This window comes from Phoenix dactylifera, chromosome 3 (genome assembly GCF_009389715.1).
Source record: "Phoenix dactylifera cultivar Barhee BC4 chromosome 3, palm_55x_up_171113_PBpolish2nd_filt_p, whole genome shotgun sequence".
NCBI lineage: Eukaryota > Viridiplantae > Streptophyta > Magnoliopsida > Arecales > Arecaceae > Phoenix > Phoenix dactylifera.
Genome location: NC_052394.1, coordinates 22014723 through 22039052, shown reverse-complemented (window position 1 = coordinate 22039052; position 24330 = coordinate 22014723). Strand labels below are relative to the sequence as shown.

The window sequence follows — 24330 nt, the reverse complement described above, 5'->3', positions numbered from 1 at the left end:
GGTTAATTTGGTTGAACTGGATTTAACAGCGGCAGGTTAAAATAGATGACCTGGGTCGATTTGCTGAACCGGATGGAATGTGGGAACGTTTGTTTTCCTGCATCTTCTTTCAATAGAGATTTTCTTGTAATTTTTCTTCTTTGAATCTTCTGTGGCAGCCTTCAGCAGGGTACTCTATACCCCAGCTCATAGATCGTAAAGCGGGTTATTTGAGTTTGTCTTCAATAGAGTTAAGAATTTCTATATATGATCACCAATATATATATATATATATATATATATATATATGTGTGTGTGTGTGTGTGTGTGTGTGTGTGTGTGTGTGTGTGTGTGTGTGTGTACATATGTTTATTGATTTATACCGTTGGATTTGCATTGGTAACAGTAGATTTGGTTTTGCATAAAATGATATGTTTTATATGATTTCCGGTATGGACATACTTATATGTTCATTATATGTGGATACCAATTATTGAAGATATGATTATATGAACTATGATTATATTTACCTTGAAATTGTAAGAAGTACATGTGTAATTAAAATTGAGTTGACAAATATGATATGTAAAATCAGATGGATAAGAAGTGGTTTGGACTAACCTCATCATAAGATAGTCTCTACGGGTTTATGCATGGAAACTTTGTTATCGGGATATGATCTTGTTTTATCCAAAGCCGGAGAAATAATTGCTATTAAACTTGGAATTTAAGATAATAAGAAACTGATGGCATGACATGATTAAATATTATATATATATATATATATATATATATATATATATATATATATATATATATATATATATATATATATATATATATATATATATATATATATATATATATATATATATATATCTTTTGATAAGATGGACATTGATGACTTATGTGCATGTTACTTTGAATGAGCTTTTTGAATATCGTTATGGTAATTATTTTATCTAGTATTATTTATCTGGTTATCTTCCTTATTATTTATTTTTGGTGTGGCGGTGGGGGACTCTTACTAGAATGGAAAAGCTAATATCCACCTCTTATATTTTTGTTTCAGAGTCACATAATGCGTAGTTTCAAATGGGTAGAACAGAGTTATTAATTAGTTAGTTAATTTATTCTATTTTTTTGATACCAATGAATATATGAAAATTTTATAATTGAACAAGTTGGTTATTTAATCATAGTGGTTTTATTTAGTTGGATTAATTGATTATTAATTGTTGATCTAAATTTATGGAATTATTTAAAAATTATCCATCTAAGGCTTTGCATGATCTCTAGGGCATCACTTCAGGGATTATGCAGCTGTGTCACCTGACCGACCCAGATAGCGGGCTCAGGCGTGACATCTTCATTTTGCTTTCAAAAATTGCTATCCTTGTTGAATAGCATTGTTGGAATAGTTCTAACAGAATTCAAACTACATGACATGCTATCCCTATCCCTATCTCCTTGTTAATGCACCTTAGCGAATCCAAGATTTGGGTCTCCCACAATGCTGCATCACAATAAATATGATTTTTAAGCTGCTTTCCAGAGCTAATTTCATTTTCTCAAAATTCGAACTTGAATTTTTAGTTGTTTCTGAAAACTCAATAAGGCCAGATCCAGCAAGCACTGTTTCACATATCGTGATGCTTGGCTGAATTGCTTTACAATTCTCACAACTTAAATCCTAGTATCATGGATGTCCTCATGAATACACACTTGTTCAACAACCTAAGTTTCTCCATTGTAACAGTCCATTTTACCATGTCTCTACTGCCCAGATGCAGGTGGTCGAGGGACAGGAGAACCATGCGAAGAGAGAGAGAGAGAGACAAATTGGATTAAAAAACAAAAGTGTACATCAACCCAGTTACCCTCAATAGGCAGACCTCTCTGCTCCAATTACAATTTTTTTCCCTGGTGGTGAGAAATAATAGAAATACAGCTGATGTCATGAAGACAAGAACATCATATAGGTAGGTAGGTCTCCCTTTGCCTACCTTTGGATGCCAGAGATGCTGGATGGAGAAAAGGAGTCCCTGTTCTACGCCCCTCAGCCCTGCCAGTGCTTAGCAGCATCCGGTGAGGTGGGTTGAGCTGCTTGCTTTGGCTTTAATCTTGTCAGACTTTTTTCTGGCATGCTCACTTTGTTTAAGGTTTCTGTCTCTACCTGAAGGTTTCTTTTGAACTACTCTTTTGAAGTCGGGGCATCATTTTGCCTTTGAGTGGGTCTCTGTCAACATGGTTGTTGGAAGCAAGTATCAAACAACTCCATGCAGACAAGTGGTGTCCTCTGATGGCAGTCATCATTGCATAGTGCCCATACTTTTTCTGTTGCACTTGATTCTTAAAACATTCCTTTATATTACTTGTAGTAATCTTAGTTGAGTTTAATTTTAAGTTGTCAGATAGCTTGAGAGTTCGATGCAAGGTGCTTAAGCATGTCTGTTATACTGGAATCTCACTAGGCCCATCATTATGTATTATAGTATCTATTTCTTTGTTTAGTTTGTTTGCAGGTTGTGAGCCCTCCTTGCCCTCTTGCTTGATCATATAAAAAAAGAACTTATTTATAATTAACAAGAATCGCTCGAGCATTAAAATGGGATCTCCCAAGCATTACAATGGGTTGCTCTCAGCATGCATAAATCTAAGGATATAATACTTAGAACTTGATGATTAGAAAATATTCATGAGATGGTCCATTACAGCGTATTGATAACTAGTGGAGCTTCCATATAGAGCTGTCACTACAAATCACTAATGATCTGCTTCCTGGTTACATTTGTTAATGGAAACAAAAAGTAGTGGTTTGTTTCTTTCTCCACCACTGTTTGTTTTTGTTTGGTGGCCAAGTAAAGCAATCCAGGGCTGGTGATCAATCAATTTTAGCTTCAAAGATGGGTTATGCATCAAAACTAGCTACATTCAAGCCAAGTTAATTATGGTGGTTCCTTGTCATCACCATTTGACTTTTTTTTCAATATTCTAATCTCTTTCCATTCATGGAAATTCGTTGACCTCTTAAAATTTATGTTGATCAAGTATTATCTTGATGATTGGAAGAGGAGAATCCTATGAGACATCATAGCTAAAAGAAAATCCCTTGTCAAAGGGAATAGCAGTTGTATCTCCAAGTCAGGTGTCAGTTCATCTGTCACTTATTGGGCTGCTTCATATAAATCCCATTGACAAGTACAGAGTGTTGGGTACTTGGATGGTGAACTACTTGGAGATCTAACTAAATCCTGTTGGCTGACCTCACACCAGCCTCAGCCAATCCTTTCCCCTAAACCAATAACAATTCGATCAGCAACAGCCCAACAGCCTGAGCAAACCTGAAGAAACATCAGTTAGATGGCTTCGACAAAGGAGATCATATGAATAAATGGGGATTGCAGTGGTAAATCACCACAAGTGCTGGATGGTAACAGAACTCCATTGTTATGTTAGGCGCACTAGGCCTCTGTTAATACTTGAGCCTGTCGCAGCCACCTTATTTTCACTGTAAAGACCTTGAAGAATATGGGTGAAACACAGCGAAATATTCAGTTGTCACAAAGGCATGAGAATGTATCTCAATTCAATTGGAAAAGAGGACATTTCATGAATTCTGCTGTGTTTCAATCAGGATTGCCTTCCAATCAAGAAAAATGATGGATAGCTGCAGCTTGTACTGCACATCTGAAATATCATCTAGATGCAGTTTCATTACTAATTGTTGTTTAAAGTTATCCAGTAAATGATGGCATCGGATGCTTGGTTCATCAGGAAATGCCCTCTTCACCATTGTTGTTTTCTGCTTCATCTGATTTTGCATGTTTGTAACTAGACATTTGAATGGATAGCAAACAGAGATAGAAAAGAGAATACATTTGCATGGCTGCGAGCGTGCCATGCAATTAGAAGGGAAGAGTTTAACTACATAAATATCGTGCTTGAGAACTGAGATATCGATGAAGTGCAGATCTTTTAGTCTACCCAACATGCTAACAGCAATGTGTTCAGATATTAATTCTCTTTCAGAAAAACTTGTGAAGTAACAAGATGTATTGGATTAAACTGGGCTTCCGTCGAGCATACAGTACCATAGATAGGCTTCTAAGTCATTTCTACTGGACTACAGCATACTCAAAGTCCTGCAAAATACAAATATCCAGAGAAATGACATCATCTTTTTTTTTTCTAGAGAATTTCTCATCATCCCCTGCAAAGCCCTGGCTTCTCTTCTGTCTCGCAATCTGCTGCCATCCTAGAAGCAGTCAAGGAACAAAATCCAACATCACTTACGCTCTTTCTTGCTGAAACCAGCTGTTGGGACTTCTTACAATAAGCAATTGCTCCTTGGATCGAGTTCTCCATGTCCGAATTCACACTGCTGCTCCTCTTCAGCATTGCTGCCCCGTGGAGACCACTTGAATTCACGCTTGAAAAGGATGAAGAGTTGGAAGAAGAGCCTGATGAGGAAACAGAGGAGGATTTGGTTGAAGAATGCCGCTTAATGGCACCTGAGAAAGACCTCCTGTGGCGACAGCAATCCTCTTCTTTCATCTTCTCTCCGTCGAGGCTCTTTATGGTTGTAGCAGCATGGTTACGTACCGCTGCATTTCTTTCCCTTCGGATTTGCCCAGATGGATTCCTTTTCCCCGACTTCAGGTAGCCACTTGAGCATTCTTTAACTTCAGGGACCGCGCATTTCTCGTCCGAACATCCGGATTTGGTGAAGAGAGACTTGAAGTAAGCTTTTGAAGCCTTCAGCTTGAGACTCAGGGAGGACTGCCTGATGAACTTGAGCTTCTTAGACCAAGACTTCTTTGGGTGGGACTGGACGAGCTCTGCAGAGCAGTCGAAGTAGTAGTCCTCTGCATCGAGCTCTCCGCTTACATAACAAGAAGCAGCAGGCGAGACGTTGCAGGACTCAAATGGGGTGGTGGTGGCAGTCTTGGTGTTGTTGTTGTTGGTGGTGATGAAACCCTCCTCGAAGGATTCCAGGTTTTCTCCATAGGCAGGTAGGTTGGAGCTCCGGAGGAGCTTTTGGACCATCTGCAAGCGCGGCGGGAGGTGGAGGGGGAGGAGCTTCCCTTTGTAGAAGAGCTCATCAGCAGGGGAGGTGATGGGCTCTCTCTCAAGTGGGGCAGACATCTGGAACTCAAATTCTCTTGAATGTGGAGGAGAAGTTACGTTGTAGCACCAGAAGGCAGCAGAGCTGACGTCCATATCTATGTACTCCTCTTCTGCTGCTAGTTGCTCATATGGAGGGAGGTCCCTTGCCATACCAGAGTAGTAGTTTGGGTTACTGGCAAACTGCTCTCTTTGTTGTGATAAATTCTCTCACTCCTGTGTCTTCTTCCCTTCTCTCTATTCCCTGTTTTCTCCTTGATGGTGTGGCCTTGAGGTGTTTGTTTCCTTGGGGGTGGGGCTCTGTAGGAAGGACAGAGAGGGGAGTTTGGCATCCTTTAAAGTGAGGATAGGACCTGGAAAAGAAGCATTTGGGAGGGGCTGCTGCAGGTTAGAAAGCCTCCAAAATAACAAATGCAGGGGAGTTATGGGGAAGACTTAAATGCCCCCAGCCTAGTCGTATGGCCTATTTGTTCTCATTATAGACATCTCTCTCTCTCTCTTCCCGGGCACCACATACTTCAATGCTGCCCCTCAGTTTCTTTATGTTAATTTAAAGTTCTTGCGCTGTTATTTCAATGAGTTCTCGCTATCTCCATTGTTCTCCCTCTTCAATGCCTCTCTTTTAAGTAATTTTAGTCCAACACAGCTACCCTGCTGGTAATTTGAATTTGAAAAGAGCCCATACCCCAAAACCTGGACTTGTGTGCCTCAGGCATTGAACATCACCAAATATAATAAAGATTACAGAGTAGGACCTAAATTTGGCATGTGGCTTTTGATAACAGCTGCTTGGAACTCCTACATGGTTTTCTAAGACTTGTTGCAACAGAAGGTGATTTCATTCGCTAGACAGGGCCACTTGGCCACACTTGATCCTTTTTGGAAGTGATAAGAAAAAACTAAGGGGGTTGATGTGTTGAGAATCTATGTATCGATGCATCCGTTCAATCAGGTGCTAAACTAGATTAATCTAGATCGGTATGAAAGCTTTCTGCGACAAACACTAGGATCATGGTTGATGAAAAACTATAACATTTTATTGAAGGTTAAGATTGAAAATCTTGCAATCTCTAAATATATAAGGCAATAAATCTAATGATAAGTAGGATCTGTTTCCTTCTTTCTTTCTTCTGTTTTTTTTTTTTTTTTGGGTGCTGCCTTGTGGACAATCAAACATTGGACAGCCCACACACACTGAGCCCATCTACCCAACTGAGATATGCTCCAGGCATTGTGTCTGCAAGCATGTGCATGAAGCTTCTCTCTAGATGCTCTGCCTCTGTTATTTTTATATCATATCCTCTGGTATCCAAATTCCAGGCAAGCCTTAGATGATGGGCTAGGGATTTTTTGTTTTTTTTACTATGTATCAAGAATCTCAGATGGCTCTTGGATGTTGTTTGTGATTCAGATTGTGGAATGGAGAAAGACCAATAATTGATGGATCAGGGAATTGTAATTCAAAAAATTTGCATTGATATCCTCTCTTTCTTTGTTATCTTATCCTCGGGTAAACTTAAAACACTTCTAACTCTGTGGCTGCACGCTTGAATTTTTAACTCAGAAGACCTTCCCGACATTTGTAGGTGGGTGACAAATAGCTTACATTAAGAAGACTACGCACTTCAAAGCTCGAGGGTCCCTTTGCCCTGCCTAAATAAAAATAGCTCCTATAATTGCTGTTCTAAAACAGTATAAGAGGCCCTGAACACAGAAAGGTCCTCTGCTTTCTCTTTCTCCTGCTCTCATTCATGTTAGGACCCAAACAGAAGCAAAGATGGAGCTTTTCTATTCTGACGTTTCTGAAGAGGAGTGGTTGCTAGCATCCTTTGGGAACTTTGAGACCCCATCACGCCAAACTAAGTCTCTAATGTTTCGAGCTTGCCGAGAAAGTATGTGGGTCCGCGTGACATAACAACACAAGAAGCAATTCATAGTTTGACACCGCCCATGATGTTGATAATAGGAGCTTTTAAATTTTATAAGGTTGACATTAGCTCGAGGAGTAGGTGCTAAGCTTTATAAAATTTCCATGGATCGAGGTCAATTATGTACATGAGATAAAAGTTGTTTTTTAGAATTAAGTTTTTCTGTCATGCACCAACTGAGAGCAAGTTTGTGCATTGGCTGATGTTCCTGAGAACAAGTTTCTGCAATTCATTATTAGTTGACACAGAGAAGGAAGCTTGAGGAATACTTCTTCTTCTTTTTTTTCCCAAATGCAATCATCAAACAACAAGAGATCCACAAAGTGATTCCCAGTCACCATCGCCACTCCGGTTTTCTACATATTTTTAGAACGAAATGCTCACAGGGATGACCTTATCAGGCCAAAAAAATCTTCCAACATCCAACAACCAACACCCCTTAACAAGGAAATTGATCCTCTGGTTGCTCAACCAACGAAACCATTTTTTTTCAGGCCATTTTGGATTCCCAAGGGGGCCTCTAGACATCATCAAATGGCCAATGAGGATCGTGTGATCCAAGATATAAAAAGAAGCACCTACTGAATTACTCGTGCTTCTTAACAGCCAGCTCCTCGAATCAACAAAACTGAGACCTGCTCAAATTGGGCTGCAAGGCGAAGGTTCCGGCAATTACAATTACGATGAGGACGAACATGAATATCCTATTAGACCACAACAGGGTTTACGACATGATAAACCGTGAGAAATAATGCCTCCATTCTCTTGCTCTCACCCACTACACGCGTAGACACTTTTACACTCTCAACAATGGACAAGGTTTCTGCGCCTCTCTTATATACCATGATGAATGTTGAGAGGATTTGCATTCACAACCTGATCAAAAATTCTCCAACATATTGTTCCATTTCTCCTTGAAAGTTTCGATCAAGCGTCAACAGGGTTACACATCCTAGACTCTCATAAATTTATTCTGTTCTCTAGCATGATGGCAGTCGCTCCCTACAGAACACCTGTTGGTGTAATCAATTATACTTTTTCCTTGATCAAACATATCTATCTAATCAACCTGATCAATCTGGCATGCCTGCAACTATCGATCCATAAATTTCTGTTTTTCAGGAAACAAATTGCTGTCAAAATTCTACAAACAAAGATTACATTTTTTTTTTTTACACCTTTTGACCTCCAAGGCAAATTTCAATCTCCCCAAACCTCCCATGTTTTCAAGAAAGCAATTCGTAGGTCCCAGACTCCTTGACAAATCAGAAGTCACTCAAGTTCCCTGCATAATCCATCCACTCTTTTGACCTGCTAGGATTCAGACACTGTCTACACAAGTGGCTGAACATTTGTCTCGTTCAGTCATAACAGTAATTGCAGTTTCCCTTCTGACATTAAAGCCGCAACAAAAGTAAATCTATACGTCAAGGCAGAGTTGCAGACGCTTCTAAAAAAAAGGCAATTGCATTTTATCCTTCACCTTTCATGGTCATAAATTTAATGGATGCAATTTTGGCCTATAAAGTTGAATACTGGCTGCAATTAGGGCCCAAAACATTGTATGGATCATTTCTTACATTGGTATACTATTATCCCCTGCATAGAATAAAGACATACATTAGACGACTGGCAAGAGTCCCTTCAATACTTTGGATTTCATTTATATAACTCAAACGAGAGAAGTAAACAATTCAAGCAACAATGGGTGCGAATACATCAAAGGAATTAAAAAGGGGGGGGGGGGGGGGGGGGACGGGACTTACTACAGTGCATCATTAAAGTTAGATGTCAGCCTTCTATGGATTTAAAACAACTGCTGGTATTTGCTTTTGACTGTTGATCAACGCCCTCTTGCTCTCCAAGAATAGCTAAAAACCTTGCCTCAGAACATGTAGCATCAGATGCTGCAGACAAGTATCTCAGCCTGTTCCCATTGAATCATAGGCCTTTTTCACCAAACTAAAACTGGACCATGGTTTCTGTTTACCACATAACAAGTTGCATATTATTGGCAGGTAATGTAGCCAAATCTACTAGTTATTGAAGCCACATAGGATAAGTGAGGAGGGAATGCAATGCATGGGGCATTGTAAAGGGGAACCATTATTTTACACCAGACCACCTTTCTTCATGTACCGGATGCAACTATGAATCCACCGACCTTCATAATGTCCCCTCATTAAAAATTAATAATTTACAAATGAATCCTTTAATAGAACCGGCATACATTAACTGAATTTGGCAGCTGCCGTAGATTGAACAAATTATCACCAGGTAAGTGAGAAGAATTACGTGATCAAAATTTTGATACTGTGTTCTGAGGGTTAATCCTAGTATTCAATGTCGGGCAATGGCATTTTCCAGTAATTCCAAGAGTTGAAATCCTCCTGCACACCATGCCAAAAAATAATCAATACAAACATATTAAAGGCTTAAACTTTCCATGCCAGTTCGTAAAGCCAAAGCTTCTGGAAATATAAGAGCCTAAATTACACATACTTAAATCTACCCATTCGACTTTCAGACCAGATAACTATGTGTTTTTTTTTATAATTTGGCTGCATTACTTTGTAACAATAGCATTCTGGCCCAAGTACTCAAGTCCACTACCGCAAGTTTTCCATAAAAAATGGAGCAAAAGCCCAGTCTGCTACCAAGAGTAGGATGAACCAGGGCCAAGGAGATGCACCCAACCACCGTGGACCATTGTTGCTAAAATCACCATAAACCAGGGAAAGAAGCAGGCAATGAGGAATCTTACTTATGGGGCTCACGGCAAAATCATGGATTGTTTATTAAACCTCAAGCAAAATTAATATGCTTGCGTAGGTGCGCAATGTGGGAAAGTGTTATTTGGCATGATTGGACAAGTTTGCTCGCCCGAGACTAGCCCGTTGCTTGTGACCTTTTCATCTGTAAAGTTCTAGCATCGACTACAATCCTAAAGAATGAAGCCTGCTTGCTCCTTAATTAAAGCTCTTAAACAAGCTTCTGTTTATGTATGCATGTATTTTTGTATGTATGTATTTATGCATGTGTAAGCAGGGGGGGGGGGGGGTGCGCGCATGTGGCTGTGTGTATGATGAGCCTTTAATGTTAGCTGTTCAGTTGTTTAAATAGCATTTATCCTTGCATCTATGGAAGAATATAAAGTACATAAGTAAACCATTTTCTTCATTGTGTATTCGCCTACATATGTTAACCATAGAAAACTATATCTTATGTGCTGTTTGTCTATTTTTAGTTAGATGACAAACCTGCTCGACCAGTGACGGTGGGAACATGTCATCGACCAGTGTATGCAAGGAGGTATAAGATTTCACATCAATGCAGTGATTGATAGCCACTTCCCCCTGTGAGTTTTAAGGATGACAATTAGTGCAATCTTGCTATGTCCTAAACATCAACATGAAAATTGAAAGGAGGAAGCCTACCTTTGGATTAATGATAAATATTTTTCCTTTTGGAATTCCAATTTTCCTGTAACTAAGCTCATCTGTGTCTCTGTTCCCAAAGCCCGCATAGAATGGGTTGTAGTCAGAAGGAAAAAGTGCTCTAATGTCCTGTCAAAGAAATAAAATTCCAGCGAACTTATAATTTGAAAGGAAATGAGAAGTTCTCCCTAAGAATGAATTTCCATGTGAGTAATTGCTTCCTGTTTTTAAACAAAAAACACAAATGGATATACATAATGGCCATTATTTCTCTACAAGTATATAAATAAGGTGTTCTTGATTCAAGAGACAGATATTATAATACTAGAACAGTCCTCTGAAGGCCTCAACTATCTACCCAGGCCTTTGCACCATCTATATCTTTTTATAATTTGATATTTGGACTTTTGGAGAACCAACGTTATAGACACATAATGAAAAGTAACCATATATACACACATAATGGATGTCCCGTACCTTTCACATAGCATAAAATTCCTCCCCAAGAATGACGCAGAAAACCATCCATGCGAAATGACGACACACCCCACACTCCATGTGCATTTACAGCTTTCTTCTTTTTTGTTTGTTTTCTTGAATTGATGGAGTCCATAAATGCAGCAGTTTAATAGTTGAACTCCAATCAACCATCTTTGATATTTTCCACTGGTTAAGGGTGTATCCATGGACGGAGGATGAGGATCCCGGCGACGGTGACCACCCCCCGAGGGTGAATGTGGGAATCAAGGACGATGAGAAAGCAACCCTGGTCCGACCGGTGTCGGCGTAGGAGGTACAAGAGGCAGTCTGGGCGTTGGCTGCAGATAAGGCCCCGGGACCTGACGGCTTTCCCCCATTCTTTTTCCAACAGCACTGGGGTATCATTCGGATAGCGGTGGTAGAGGCTATTCAATGCTTCTTCTCTCAGGCGGTGATGCCGGAGGATTAGAAGGCCACCTTCATCACGCTCATTCCGAAGCGTCAGGAGGCGGCAGAGCCCTGTCACTTCAGGCCCATTAGTTTGTGCACAACCCTATACAAGGTTGTGGCAAGAATAATGGTGGGCAGGATGAAGCCCCTTTTGCCTGGCATCATTAGCCAGGAGCAGGAGGCATTTATGGCAGACAAAAATATTTTCCATAATGTTCTGTTGGCCCAGGAGATGATGTGGGATCTTCAGCGAGCATCGAAGCGACGTAGCTTGATAGCTGGATATGGAGAGAGCTTACGACAGGATCAGATGGAAATTTCTTCAGCAGGCACTGGAGGCGTACGGATTCCACAGGTGGTGGATCGGATGGGTCCTGGGGTGTGTCCGGGGGCCAAAGTTTTCTATTTTGGTCAACGGCACACCGTCACCCTTCTTCGAGTCCACCATGGGGCTGCGTCAGGGATGCCCTCTATCACCATACTTGTTTATTATCTGTGCTGACATTTTGTCTCGTGACTTGCAGAGAGTGTGTGCCCGCCGGGAGCTGAAGGCCTATGTCCCCGCACCGGGGGCTAGTCCTCTTTCTCATTTACTTTTCGCTGACGATTGTCTTCTTCTGGCCAGGGCGCGAGTTTCTGATGCACGGATCCTTCGTAGGATGGTAGCAGGTTACCACACGGCGTCTGGTCAGAGAGTTAATTTCCAAAAGTTAGCTGTTCACTTCAGCCCGAGCACGGAGAGCAGGGTCAGACAGGACATTCGAGAAATTCTGCAGATACCTGAGCAGGAGAAGACATTGACCTACCTGGGAGTTTCCATCACAGGCCGCAGACTACGGGTGGCAGAGTGCTCCAATGTGATGCAGCAGGTACAGAGCAGGTTGGAGGGATGGAGAGCGGCCTCCCTGTCTATGATGAGGAGATTGACATTGATCAGATCGGTGTTGGGGTCCATGCCAGTATACCTCATGGCCAACACCGTGGTTCCGAAGACGACCTTGCTGATGATCGAGCGACTGCTTCGGTGCTTCCTGTGGGGGTCATACAGCGGAGGCCGCGGGGTGCATTTGGTGGCCTGGGAGCAGGTCTGTCGGCCTACCAGTGAGGGTGGTCTCAGGGTATAATCCCTACTGGAGCAGCGCGAGGTTTTCATCGCTCGGCATGCAGCTCGGATCCTGTTAGAGCCACATGGGCTGTGGAGTCAGGTGATAGCAGCCAGATACGGTCGAGAAGGCTCAGAGGGGGCATGGAGTGGACGTTGAGCCTCCTTCATGTGGCGCGAGATTGGGAGGTACTTGCCGACAGTGTCGGCAAACACCAAGTGGCTGATAGGCGATGGGCGGAGTATTGATATGACTGCGGACCCATGGGTGAATACCGTTCCACTGAGGTGCTGGCCGACCATAGTCGACACTGAGGCAATGGAGGGGTTGCGGGTTTTTGATCTCCTTGCCCCCGGAGAGTCAGCTTGGGATGAGGCCAGACTACGACAGTTGTTCGGAGGACACCTAGCTGAGAGGATCCGGTACCAGGATGTGGGGGGGCAGATGTCAGGGTTTGGGGCACCTCTTGTCGGTTCAGTATCAGACTGGGAGACCTTTCTCGTGTTATCCAGCAGGAGCATGAGCCGAGGCAGGACTGCATTTGGATCTGGAGGTTGGGGCTTCACCCAAGGGCGACACTCTTCTTATGAAAGGTGGCATGGGACCGCCTTCCGACGAGAGCAGTGCTGAGCAAGCGTGGCTGGGGGATCCCAGCGGAGTGCAGGACATGCAGTGCTGAGGAGTCGATGGACCACGTGCTCTTCCAGTGTACGTGGGCGAGGTCGGCATGGCAATGAGCAGGAATCCCGCAGGAGGCCTGGTGTGGGAGGCTTCAGTTTCTACAGATAATACGGCAATGGTTGGCCCGCCCTTGGACATGTCAGGAGGCTATCAGAGCGACTTGCACAGCACATCAGATCTGGCTGGCAAAGAACGCCCGCACCTTCGGCGAGCGCAGGGTATCACCCAAGTTTGTTGCGGAGTTCGCTTGTGTACAGGCATTGGAGATCATGCCTTCTTCAGATGGACCTTTGACAACTCGGGACACCTGGGATTCCCTCTCTGCTCAGGCAGCTCCTCAGATGGTATTTTTCACCTGGGAACCCCCACCCCCCGATTTTTCTCAAGGTCAACTTCGACGGATCGGTATTGGACAGAGGCGCGCGGGGTGGTGCGGGCTTTGTGATACGGGACCCACACTCTAGAGTGGTGGCAGTAGGTGGCTGCCAGTTGTTCGACACATCGGTCCCCGGGGCAGAACTGCAAGCTGCCTAGGCGGGTTTTCGACATGCGAAGCAGGTGTTGCAGGCCGGCTCGATTGTCTTGGAGGGCGATTTGGCCACAGTCATCGAATGGATCCAGAAGGGGCTGAGGGGTGAGAGCACAGACCACCCCTTGGTTCGAGATATCGGGATGATGAGGGATGGGGTAGCCGTCCAGGCCAAACATGTATTTAGAGAAGCCAATGGGGCAGCCGACTGGGTGGCTACCTTTGCGGCATATCATTCAGGGTACACCTTTTGGGCGAGGGAGGGGGAGCTGCCATTGGCACTCCGCGAGTTAGTGTTTTTTGATTTTATTGGGTGTATTCATACACGTATTGTATGAAAACCCGTTTTCAGCAAAAAAAAAAGGGGTGTATCCATGATTGCACAAATGTCTTCCATCATCTTCTTTTACACACATACACACAAGTTATAGACACACATAATGAAAAGTAACTATATAGACACACATAATGGATGTTCTGTACCTTTCACATAGCATGTAAAATTCCCCATCAAGAATGATGCAGAAAACCATCTATGTGAAATGACGACACACCCCACACTCCATGTACTTTACAGCTTTCTATTTTTTTGTTTTCTTAAATTGATGGAGTCCATAAATGCAGCAGTTTAATAGTTGAACTCCAATCAACCATCTTTGATATTTTTCAATTGTTAAGGGTGTATCCATGATTGTGCAAATGTCTTCCATCATCTTCTTTATAGTACATCAATAACCCCCAACCCCCACCACACACACTCACATCCTTGAGATGTATGTATGTATATATAATACGTATATATATATATATATAATGTGTGTATATATATATAATATGTATATATATATATAATGTGTGTATATATATAATATGTGTATATATATATATATATAATATGTATATATATATATAATATTTGAACCTGTTATTTCAAAAATGTGCCAGGCCATATTTCATGCACTACCAAATAAAATAGCATGCTATTTTATCAAATCATTGAAATTACATCTTTTATTCAGTTCATTTCCAGTTAGATAAACATTTATTTGTATCTGTTCGAAGAATTACCTCCAAACATGCAATCTTGAACTCATGAGGTGCTCTACGTATAACTGTCACAAAGGAGAAAAAAAAGCAATTAATCAGAAAACTGAAAGCATCCATCGCAAAATTCACCCTGCTTATAAGTTGCTCTTTGCATCAACTATTTCTCAGGTCTAACATGACAATGACAATTTAAATCCTTAAATAATTTAAGCAAGAACTCTTCACAACTTCTTTTGGAAATTGAAATAAAGTAAAACATGAATATCTTACATTCAAATAACAGAAAAACTATAATCAACCAAATGGTATTAGCAACTTATGCAGGTTTCATTTTGGCAAGCATATCTCTTTCTGATAAGAGATCAATATATCCCCTTGGTAATAAGGAAATTAAATTAGAATTTCGACTCATATAGACTCTTATCTGCACATAACTTGTGCTCAACAAAAGGTCAACATGGTATTTTAACAGAAGGTAGTCTACAAGCTAGTAGGATCATAGAAATCAGAACAAACACATTGATTCCCTCAATTCCTGAGAGTAATCAAATACTAAAAATGTGTGCCTGAGCGAATACTAAAGATAGTGAGATATAACACATTACCTTCTCGATACAGCGAAGGGAACAATCCATCAGGTGAAATTACGACAGGCCCGTTAGGTAGTGCTTTCCCATCCTGCAAGAATCAAAAGAATTCATTGAATCTGCAGATAGACCTAGCAAAACTTCAAAGCCAAGCACATGAAGATCACAAATTAATGGAAAATAAATGCTCCCTCTAAAAGCCATAAATGGAAGGTTTACAGTCCAAAGCACAAGAGGAAGGCCAGAGCAATGGCGCCTTTTTTTCCTTTTTCAAAAACTAATCATGCACGAATCAGCAATTTTTTATCCTAAGGACTCCCCAGCGAAGACAAGGAAAATCATGAAGCGACAACCAAAAGAAGATATGCCACCTGTTTCAGATTGAGGAGAAAGCTTCTGGTGAGATATGCCTGGACAATAGCTCTTGCACTCAGGAACAGTAGCTGATAGCCATTTTCCTGATTTGAAAAGAAAAAAAAATTTATTGTCAGTCTCACATAACAAAGAACAATCACTTGTTCAAATAAGAAGAATAAAGAATAGAGCACGCACATTACCATATGGATATAAGGCCTATATTGCCCAGCTATAAAAAATTCTAGGATAAAGAAACTTTAGATAGCTCAGAGTGATACTATGATATAAGATTCCAGAGTAATTAAACCCGGAAATATTTCCTCAATTGAATATTCTTGATGCAAACAAAAAATAGGAGAAAAATAAAGCTAGCAAATTAATGTCAGAAGTCTGAGAACAGAATAGGTACATAAACATAATATATATAGAGAGCAAGCGAGAAGAAGGGAAGCTCTCTCTAATATCCAAACTCAAACGATCCAAGGAAAATTTGCCAAGGTGATTTACTATGGTTACCATCACCTGATACTTATCCGGATGCAGTATATTCATATTCCTCTTTTATGCTAAGTCAAACCAGACCAAAAGAATCCCATAAGCTAAGGAAATATTCTTGTTTCTCTAGTAGAATAATAAATTGGACACTTGCTTTCTATTGATGGACCAAACTGAGACTACACCAAAGGCCTACTCTCAAACAAGGGTATCAGAGTGGTAGCGGATTGGTATAGACTAGTATAGAATGATACAATACTGGCACAAAATACACCTCATGGTGCCAACAGCTCAAAAATGAGGTAATTATTCAAGCATTAATAGAGTCTGGTGCATAAAGCCTTGCACAAATACTTGCACTTCTTTGTTCCTTCCTTAAATCATAAATTAAAAAAATAAATCAAATTTGAGAATTTCGGATACTACAACCTTAAAAATCACAATTCAATTGCATACCTTTATTGCAGAAAAAAGTCGTGCTACCCCAGATTGAGTCCAGTCCTTTCCAACTAGAGGCATGAACTGGCCCAGGACATCAGACCTAAAATATGCAGAACAAATTATGCAATTAACAATATTCTCATATCTAGAATCAATGAACCTGTCCTATGAAATCAAACCTGAAAAGAAAATAAACAATATGACATTACTTCATACTGCAGAGAAGAATTCTGAATTCAAGAGGGTATTTTAATTCTATATAGATGCTAAATGCCTCTACTTAAAAGCAATGAACTCTGTTCATCAACCTGTTAACACAAAATTAAAATCTTGCAAGCTCCTATATTTAATAGTTGGGTAAAGAAAAACTATATACAGGTTTTACATTGAAAAGAAGGACAAAAAAAAAACTCCTATTAGCATATAAAACTCGCTTTTCTGTCAAAGAATTCTTGATCTTATAAAAAACAACATTTTTTGCATCTCAAGGACCATACAATTAAAGTATTACTCTGGAGTTTCAGCTAATTTTGGCTGAAAGTAGCTGAAGCATTCCAGTATGGGCAAAAGATTTAGGCCAAGAGCTAGCCTTAAAATGGGACAAAACATAGAGCATCTCCCAATAGCAATTGAAACAGGCAAATTAATCATTTTTAAAATTTGTCTCTATATGCATTGCCTATTCCAACAAATAAATTGCCCAATATCACTTTGTCTAAGAGTTTGAAAGAAAAAAGAGATAGGAAAAATTGTGACAGAGATAAGAATAATTTTTGGAATCATGAAGCAAAGCCTGTTCTCACCTTCTCCAACTACCAAACTACACCTCAGCCTAGAAGTTTTAAGCCTCATTCACATCCTAAGACTACTACAAAGCCTAGAATCTTGATATATCTATGGGTTCTTATACCGAAGGTGATCGAGTTCTTTCCTCCTTTTTTTCTGAAAAAATGATATAATTAAAAAAATCCACAATATGCATCTCTGATCTTCTCTCGATAACAGTCAGATGTTCATTGTAAAATCTAGTTATTTGAACAAAAGATGCTGTATACTTTCCAAAAGCATAGCATGCAACTCAGCTACTGACAGATACTAACTTGGTAATGGTTCCATCAACATCAGATATGACTATCCGTGTATTCCACTTCCACAAATAAATGTGTGCATCGACCTGTTGAAAAGGAGCTTAATCAAATATCATTAGCAACATATCATGGAATGAGTCAATAGTCATTCATTAAATAACAGCAAACCTGTTGCTTCCCTAGAACTCTTGTGCTGAAACTGAAGGCTATCATATTTTGACCTTCCTTCAGATTTAAAGAAGCAATCTGCTCATTAGTTGGAATATTTGTCCGTATGAACTGCTTGCGCGGAGATTGATTTGTGCCCACATGTGTGGATTGTTCTGTGTTTGGGCTCTGCAATCCAGATTCTGAATCAACAAAAAGCTCCTCACTTGAGTTACTATTACTGTGCTGAAGGGACTTGGCCCTCCTAAATGGAATCGGCCACAGTCTCCATCTGCGGCTGAAAGAAGGTGAGACTTCATGGGTCTCTTCTCTGGATTTCAACGTGTCCTCGTGTTCCACCAGGATTGAATCCTTCGGCTCAACTGAAAAGTTCGGACCAAACACAGCCTTCCCAAGAATGATATGAGCAGCTTCATCCCACGGCAAATACTTGCCTTCAAATCTAACAATGAGGTTACCATTCTTAATGATGGATGGTCCAGATGCCCTGAAGCTCTCCTCGGAAATACGATGGGCTTCAAAGGCTTCCCCAGCAGAATTAAAGCCCATACCAGGTCGCAGTAAGTTCCCACAAAGGGAAATATCAAAGCCTGTTAAAAGTTATAAACAAGTGATTAGCAGCAGAAAATCACATAAGCCATACAAAATGAATAAAAAAAAAAGATTCATCCTTATACAGTTAAACGAACTTACCCAACCCAGAGAAACTCCTTTGTAATCCAGGACTCTCAGTTTCATTGCTTTCTTCTTCAGTAACAGACCCCTCTGCAATTGTTCCCATATGTTCCTTATCATTGCTTACTGAATGGACTGAAAAATCACCCCACTCCTCAGAAATGTTTTCACCACTCACATGCTTCCTATCAGAAGATTCATTCTCCATGCTTTTGCTCCATGACTCCTCACAGAATAACTGATTGGAATTTTGAAGAAATACATCTGCACCAACCACCTCATCTTTCTGATTAAGGTCAACAGAGACATCATCTTGTGATTCTTCAGTTTCTACATTTACAGGCTGTGATGCATCACCTCTACAGTTAGGGTCAGTGCTTGCTGTCATTTCCGCCAAAGCAATGCCGCTCAAGGAAGTAATTTCCTGCGAATATTCAGAGACAACTTTTGGGTCCAATTCCACGGCTGAAGAACCCTCAATTTGCATATCACCCTCAGCCTGGGCCATTAAATCTAAACAACTCTTGAACATATCATCTTTAGTCAAACCCACTCCTGCATCCTCTTGTTCAGTTTCACGGTTACCAAAATGGTGAGCCTCTTCAACATGGACTGAAACCTCTCTACAGTCTTTAGAGTCTTCCACCTGATTACAAGGAACATCTGTATCTTTCGTTGTAGATGCATCTAGATCACCAAACAAACCAGCTTCCCACACAACTCCGCTTGTCCTAAAATCTTCACCAGAGCCTTCCCCCCCGGGTCCTAGATGGAATTGCGGGGTACTCAATTGCACATTTTCCGTGTTCTCTTCATTCGAAGAGATGGGTGCCATGAGGACATGTCCATCCACACTGACCAACACCATTTCCGAATTGGACTCATTGGATTCTTTAACCATATCCTCCACCTCGTCTAAACTCCCATAGTGATAGTTGCCAAACCCAGATGATCCTGCCGAACTATCTGGGGAAGCCTGCTGATCTTGAAACCTGTATAGCTGATCATCATTCTCAACCTCCCCTTTGTTTTCATCAAAGATATTCTCATGATCATCAACAGAATTGTCAATATTATCACCCTGATGTGACTGAGGAGTGTTGGACTCATTCATAGCCTGGCCACTGGAATCTGCATCAGTACTTCCTGACATAACTTCTCTCATGAAATAGGCCTGGCCTGAGTTATCAAGATACATATGGAAATTGGCTTCGACACCATTAACAGTAATAGTCACAATCTTCTCAGCACCTTTAAGAACACCCTGGAACTTCCCAAATCGCACATACCATGGCGTACTGCGGTAGGTCCCATCTTGTTGCTCAACAACAATAACATCAACAGCACCACCGAAGGGGTGGAAAGGGGTCGCAACGGAATAGACACCTTGGGAGATAAGGCTCCCGACCTTGCCCACCACGTTCATCTTAATTGGAGAAGAGCGATGCCGGCAAAACCCTGATTTATGACATCTAAACCCCAAGAATACGATTTCAAATCGAAATCACCAAAGAGCTCAACAAACTCGCCTTAGGTAATAGATAAGATATACAGATAAATGGGAATCACCCTCGAAGTTCTTGTCGATAGTTTTGGCTCTAATTTTCACTGGTTTTTCTGCCAAAAGAAAAAGAAAAAATATAGTCCGATAAACATTTGGCCTAATACTCGAAACTTTATCCATCCAAGAACACAACTTTTTTGTCAATCCGGGAACCTAATACAAAATAAAGCACATTTTTCTGGTCTATGGCACAACATTTTTAAATCCAGTAAATGATGAAAGGGGAAAAAGAAAGACAACCATATGAGAAGAATCGAGAAAATGAAGAAGAAAAAACCCTACATAATCGTAACGCTGGATCTTGCATCAAAGATGCCACGATTCTTGAAGGAACGCGCAGACACTGAAACAATTCGACACAAATCAACCTATCGACGAGCAGGATAAGTTTCTTGGAATCTTTTTTCTTTTTTTCTTGGGCAAATCAAACTAAGAAACGACTCTTGGAAGCCCATAGAAACGGCATAAAGAATCAAAACCCATCAAACTTCCGGAAAAAATAAAAGAAGCGAGAGAAATCGAAGGAAGAGAAAGAGGGAGACAATGAGATAAAGACACGAGGACTCACCTACCAGCGAGCTGAAGGAGAGAAAGAGAGAGAAGTAGCAGAGAGCTTCGGGAGTTTCCTCCTTTCTTCCTCTCCTCTCTTCCTTGGCTTCTAAATTCTATAATTCTTGGAGACGTCGATATCGGTGGGGTTAAGGAGCCGTGGCGATCGGATGGAGGAAACTGGCCAGTTCGGAGTTCGGAGTTCGGATTCGGACTCGTCACGGCCTCCTACTCTCATATTTATAGGTACTCGTCCCCATGGATTAATTAATGGATAAAACCCCCTTTTTGGGTGAGATTATGACGGAATTTCGCCTCCTTTTCTATGGGATTAATTAGCTAATGACGGTTGCTCTCACGGACATTTCGTAATGGGTGACGCGGTCGATGGCCTCGACGTTTTATTTGAAGACAATTGCTTCGAGGCCCAAGCCAGTTACCAATAAAGCCGGTAATCGGTGCTCCAATGGATCACCTCTGCCACGTGGCTCCGTACTGTTACTAAACGAATCTTTCACGATTTCCATTCGCGATCCGGTCACCGCCAAGGACGCGAATCGATCTGTATAGCGATTTAATTCCTTGGACATTATCGGAATGTCCTTTGATGACGTTTGAAACTTTGAATAAAGAAAAAATAATGTCAAATTTCTTTTATTTATTATTTTATGATAGTTGCGTGAGGATAAATAAATCTAGCCTATCCAACGAGATGCGGTAAGCTGAGGTTATCTTTCTCCCGCGAGCCGTGTGGTGACCTTAATCTAATCCCGAGTGATATAAAATAACGGTATTTGGTGCGTCATGGTCCAGTAATTAAAGATCTTCAAATAAATTTGATATATCATGAGAATCCAAAATTACTGACGATTAATATCAAAAAACTCTCTGAAATATGCTAAAAGAAATTTTTACATATTTTCAATTCTCATAAATTAAGAATAGAAATAAGCATACTGTGATATATATAGCGGTCCTATTATTCTATCACAGACTTTATTTTTAGCCGCTATTACTCTATAAAATTAAACTATATTCTAATTCTAAATATAATATTTCTCTAACATAATAAAGTGAATAGAACATCTTCCTTGACCCCAATATCAAGTATTTTAGCACTACACCGACATTAAAAAAAAAAAAAACAAGCTCAACGCACATGGAGTAGAAATGGATAGATCAAAAATATTTCTCTTCACATTAACTTTGAACAAATTGAATCATAGTTAAATCTACGCAGCATCAACATTTGCAATATATTCTTATTATTCAATTATTTTCTTCTGCACATAAATTTAGAGCTACCATGATAATTAACTTTAAAATCTTTGCTGCAATTTTTGGCCTTTTGCCAATTATTCTATCTATATGAGGGCTCATTATTTAGGAATATGGCTTTTCGTTTTTCGTGCACCCATGATTTTAGCCAATTGTATGGCAATAATAAGAGCACGCGCGTGTGCGAGAGGCCAGATGCCACCTAGCTATTATTATTAAATAAAGCTTATATATAAGTAATTATGTATATGAAGCAACAAGGATATATTGGTATGCTGTCCAAAGGAAAAGAGATATGACAAACGCATAGGTTGAACTAAGGCACAATTGCTTTTCTTTTTCCTTGAAGCTATATTCTCTATCATATCATGCTCTATGCCAACATCCAGTGCATGAACACAACTTCAAAAAGTTTATGCACAAAGAAGTTTGATAAACATTTTTAGAAATAGACAGATCTACATAATCTATAAAAAAAATTTATGTATCTTAGATCCTATATAAAAAAAAATATTCATCTCAAATGTACAGACAAATCTATAAGATGAAAAAATTAAATTTTTCTACATATATATCGATATTCAAAAAAATAAGATGAACTCATATAAACATAAAAAATCAAAATACCAAAATGTCAAAAAATTAAGACCTTGCAAAATCAAGAAATCACTGCAGCTAAAAAAGGAAAGATAAAGGAAACATGATAGAAATCTAATTTTTTTGTGAATGGTGTTTCCTTATGGATACTCTTTCTAGATGGCACTTTCTTGAAATCTCTTACATCAAGCACATGGGAATTTGGCCAATACTCAATTGCTGGATCAAGATCATCGTGCCGGGGTGATCTTGAATACCCATCTTTAAGGATAGATTTTTCATCATTGAGTCGGATGGTGATTTGAGAAATAAGAGTGATCTGGGATTACTGCTATGTAGGATTATTAAGATGCAATCAAATATATTGGTCTCATCATTTTTATCTAGAATATCTTTGATCTTGGGCGGATCACCTTCCACCAAATGCATTTTTCATTAAAATAAAAGCGAAGATTAGGTGTGGCACGTGAAGAACGCGGTGTGTTTTTAAACCATGATCTATTTCATATATGGGCACGTGCGTCGCTGGATATCTTCCAGAACAAGTTTGAGATCCTCGTGGAGCCAGCCTGGCTTCTGACGTGAACGCTAGTAAGTTATGGGTTTGCCTGGTGCTAGATTGCCGTCAGATTTTATCCATCACTTGCTCCTTAACGAAAAAAAAGAGTTTAGCTTAAAAAATTTAAAAAAAAATGTTGAGAAGAAAGTATGTTTAATTACTCAAGTTTCATTATATTACAAGTAACAACATTGTTGGTTTGGTTCAGTTGCAACGTCAAATATTATATCGCATTTTGCAAAGATCTCAAAGTATTATAATTTTTTTTTTTTATATCTATCCGTATGGATGCCGAAGCAGCTATTATGTAATTGAGGGGTCAACATTGTAAAAGAAGTTAGAATCATTCTTGCAACCCGTTAGTAGATCTTGATTGATAATTGTTGTTATCTTGTAGGTCTAAAGGGAATCTCCCATAAATCCAAGGTACCCTGATCTTTTGTCCTGTTTTGTGTATCCACCAATAACTATAAAGAGGCATGATTTAAAGCCGAAAAAATTGTTGGGAGGCCATTAATTATAAAGTTATTTAGATTCTCATCATACGCAATCTGACATAAAAGATGGTTTTCATATCCATATCATTATCTTCAATTTTTTACTCTATCAGAAATGATGAAATTGACCTCTACCAGAATGAATAATGAGAGAAACCAAGGTGATGCATGGGGAAAGGAAATTTTCATCATTGTTGCATGATTAGTTTCCCAGAACAATAAGATTAAGATGCTGGTCTAAATTAAGTAAAATAAAATCGCAGGGATTTTAGTAAGGTTAGGTTCTTTTTCCCAATTTGCAAAAAGAAGATAGGTAATGTGCATTGAAATTTATCAAGATCATGAATTATATTAGGTGCAAGATTTGTATTCAAACTACTAGTATCCAATTGATGCCCTATATTGTTATGCCATTTTTTGCATGTTTATTTTGCAAAGCAAAGAATATATTATGATTCAATCATTTGCTTGTTCACTGAATCTATACTCATGAGTAGCATTCTTACACCAATCTATCATAGACTTATAGCAGCAAAATAAACAAAATTTGATAAATAATGGAATATATGGATTTTACTTATTCTACATACCCATGGTGGCTTGGCAAGAATCTTGGTTAAAGAGTTAAAATATAGTATTAAGGGTGTGGTTAAATTACTTGTAGAATTTTCTAAGTTCTAGAATTGGACTAATATATAGACGTTACTTGGTTTT

General features: G+C 39.9%; 2 protein-coding genes across 7 annotated transcripts; both read right to left on the bottom strand.

The window, feature by feature from the left end:
• Positions 1–3888: 3888 nt before the first annotated feature.
• LOC103702910 (probable membrane-associated kinase regulator 4) lies at positions 3889–6136 on the bottom strand. Its single transcript, XM_008785548.3, has one exon. The coding sequence runs from the start codon at positions 5257–5259 to the stop codon at positions 4186–4188; it is 1074 nt and encodes a 357-aa protein (XP_008783770.1). The 5' UTR covers positions 5260–6136; the 3' UTR covers positions 3889–4185.
• Positions 6137–8056: 1920 nt separating this feature from the next.
• On the bottom strand, positions 8057–20880 carry LOC103702818 (phosphatidate phosphatase PAH1). 6 transcript variants are annotated; one of them, XM_039125011.1, is made up of 13 exons: positions 20705–20880; positions 18591–20189; positions 17898–18487; positions 17742–17815; positions 16657–16741; positions 15720–15806; positions 15367–15439; positions 14783–14826; positions 10472–10600; positions 10295–10390; positions 9330–9424; positions 8801–9016; positions 8057–8633 (listed from the first exon to the last, which is right to left on the bottom strand). In XM_039125011.1, the coding sequence occupies exons 2-11, from the start codon at positions 19996–19998 to the stop codon at positions 9368–9370; spliced, it is 2643 nt and encodes an 880-aa protein (XP_038980939.1). In that variant the 5' UTR covers positions 19999–20189; positions 20705–20880; the 3' UTR covers positions 8057–8633; positions 8801–9016; positions 9330–9367. The 6 variants fall into 6 exon arrangements, with proteins under 6 accessions (XP_038980939.1, XP_038980941.1, XP_038980940.1 ...); XM_039125010.1 differs by having other exon boundaries at positions 8119–8422; positions 8518–8633; positions 8801–9424; XM_017841749.3 differs by having other exon boundaries at positions 8119–8633; positions 8801–9424.
• Between the last annotated feature and the right edge of the window lie 3450 nt (positions 20881–24330).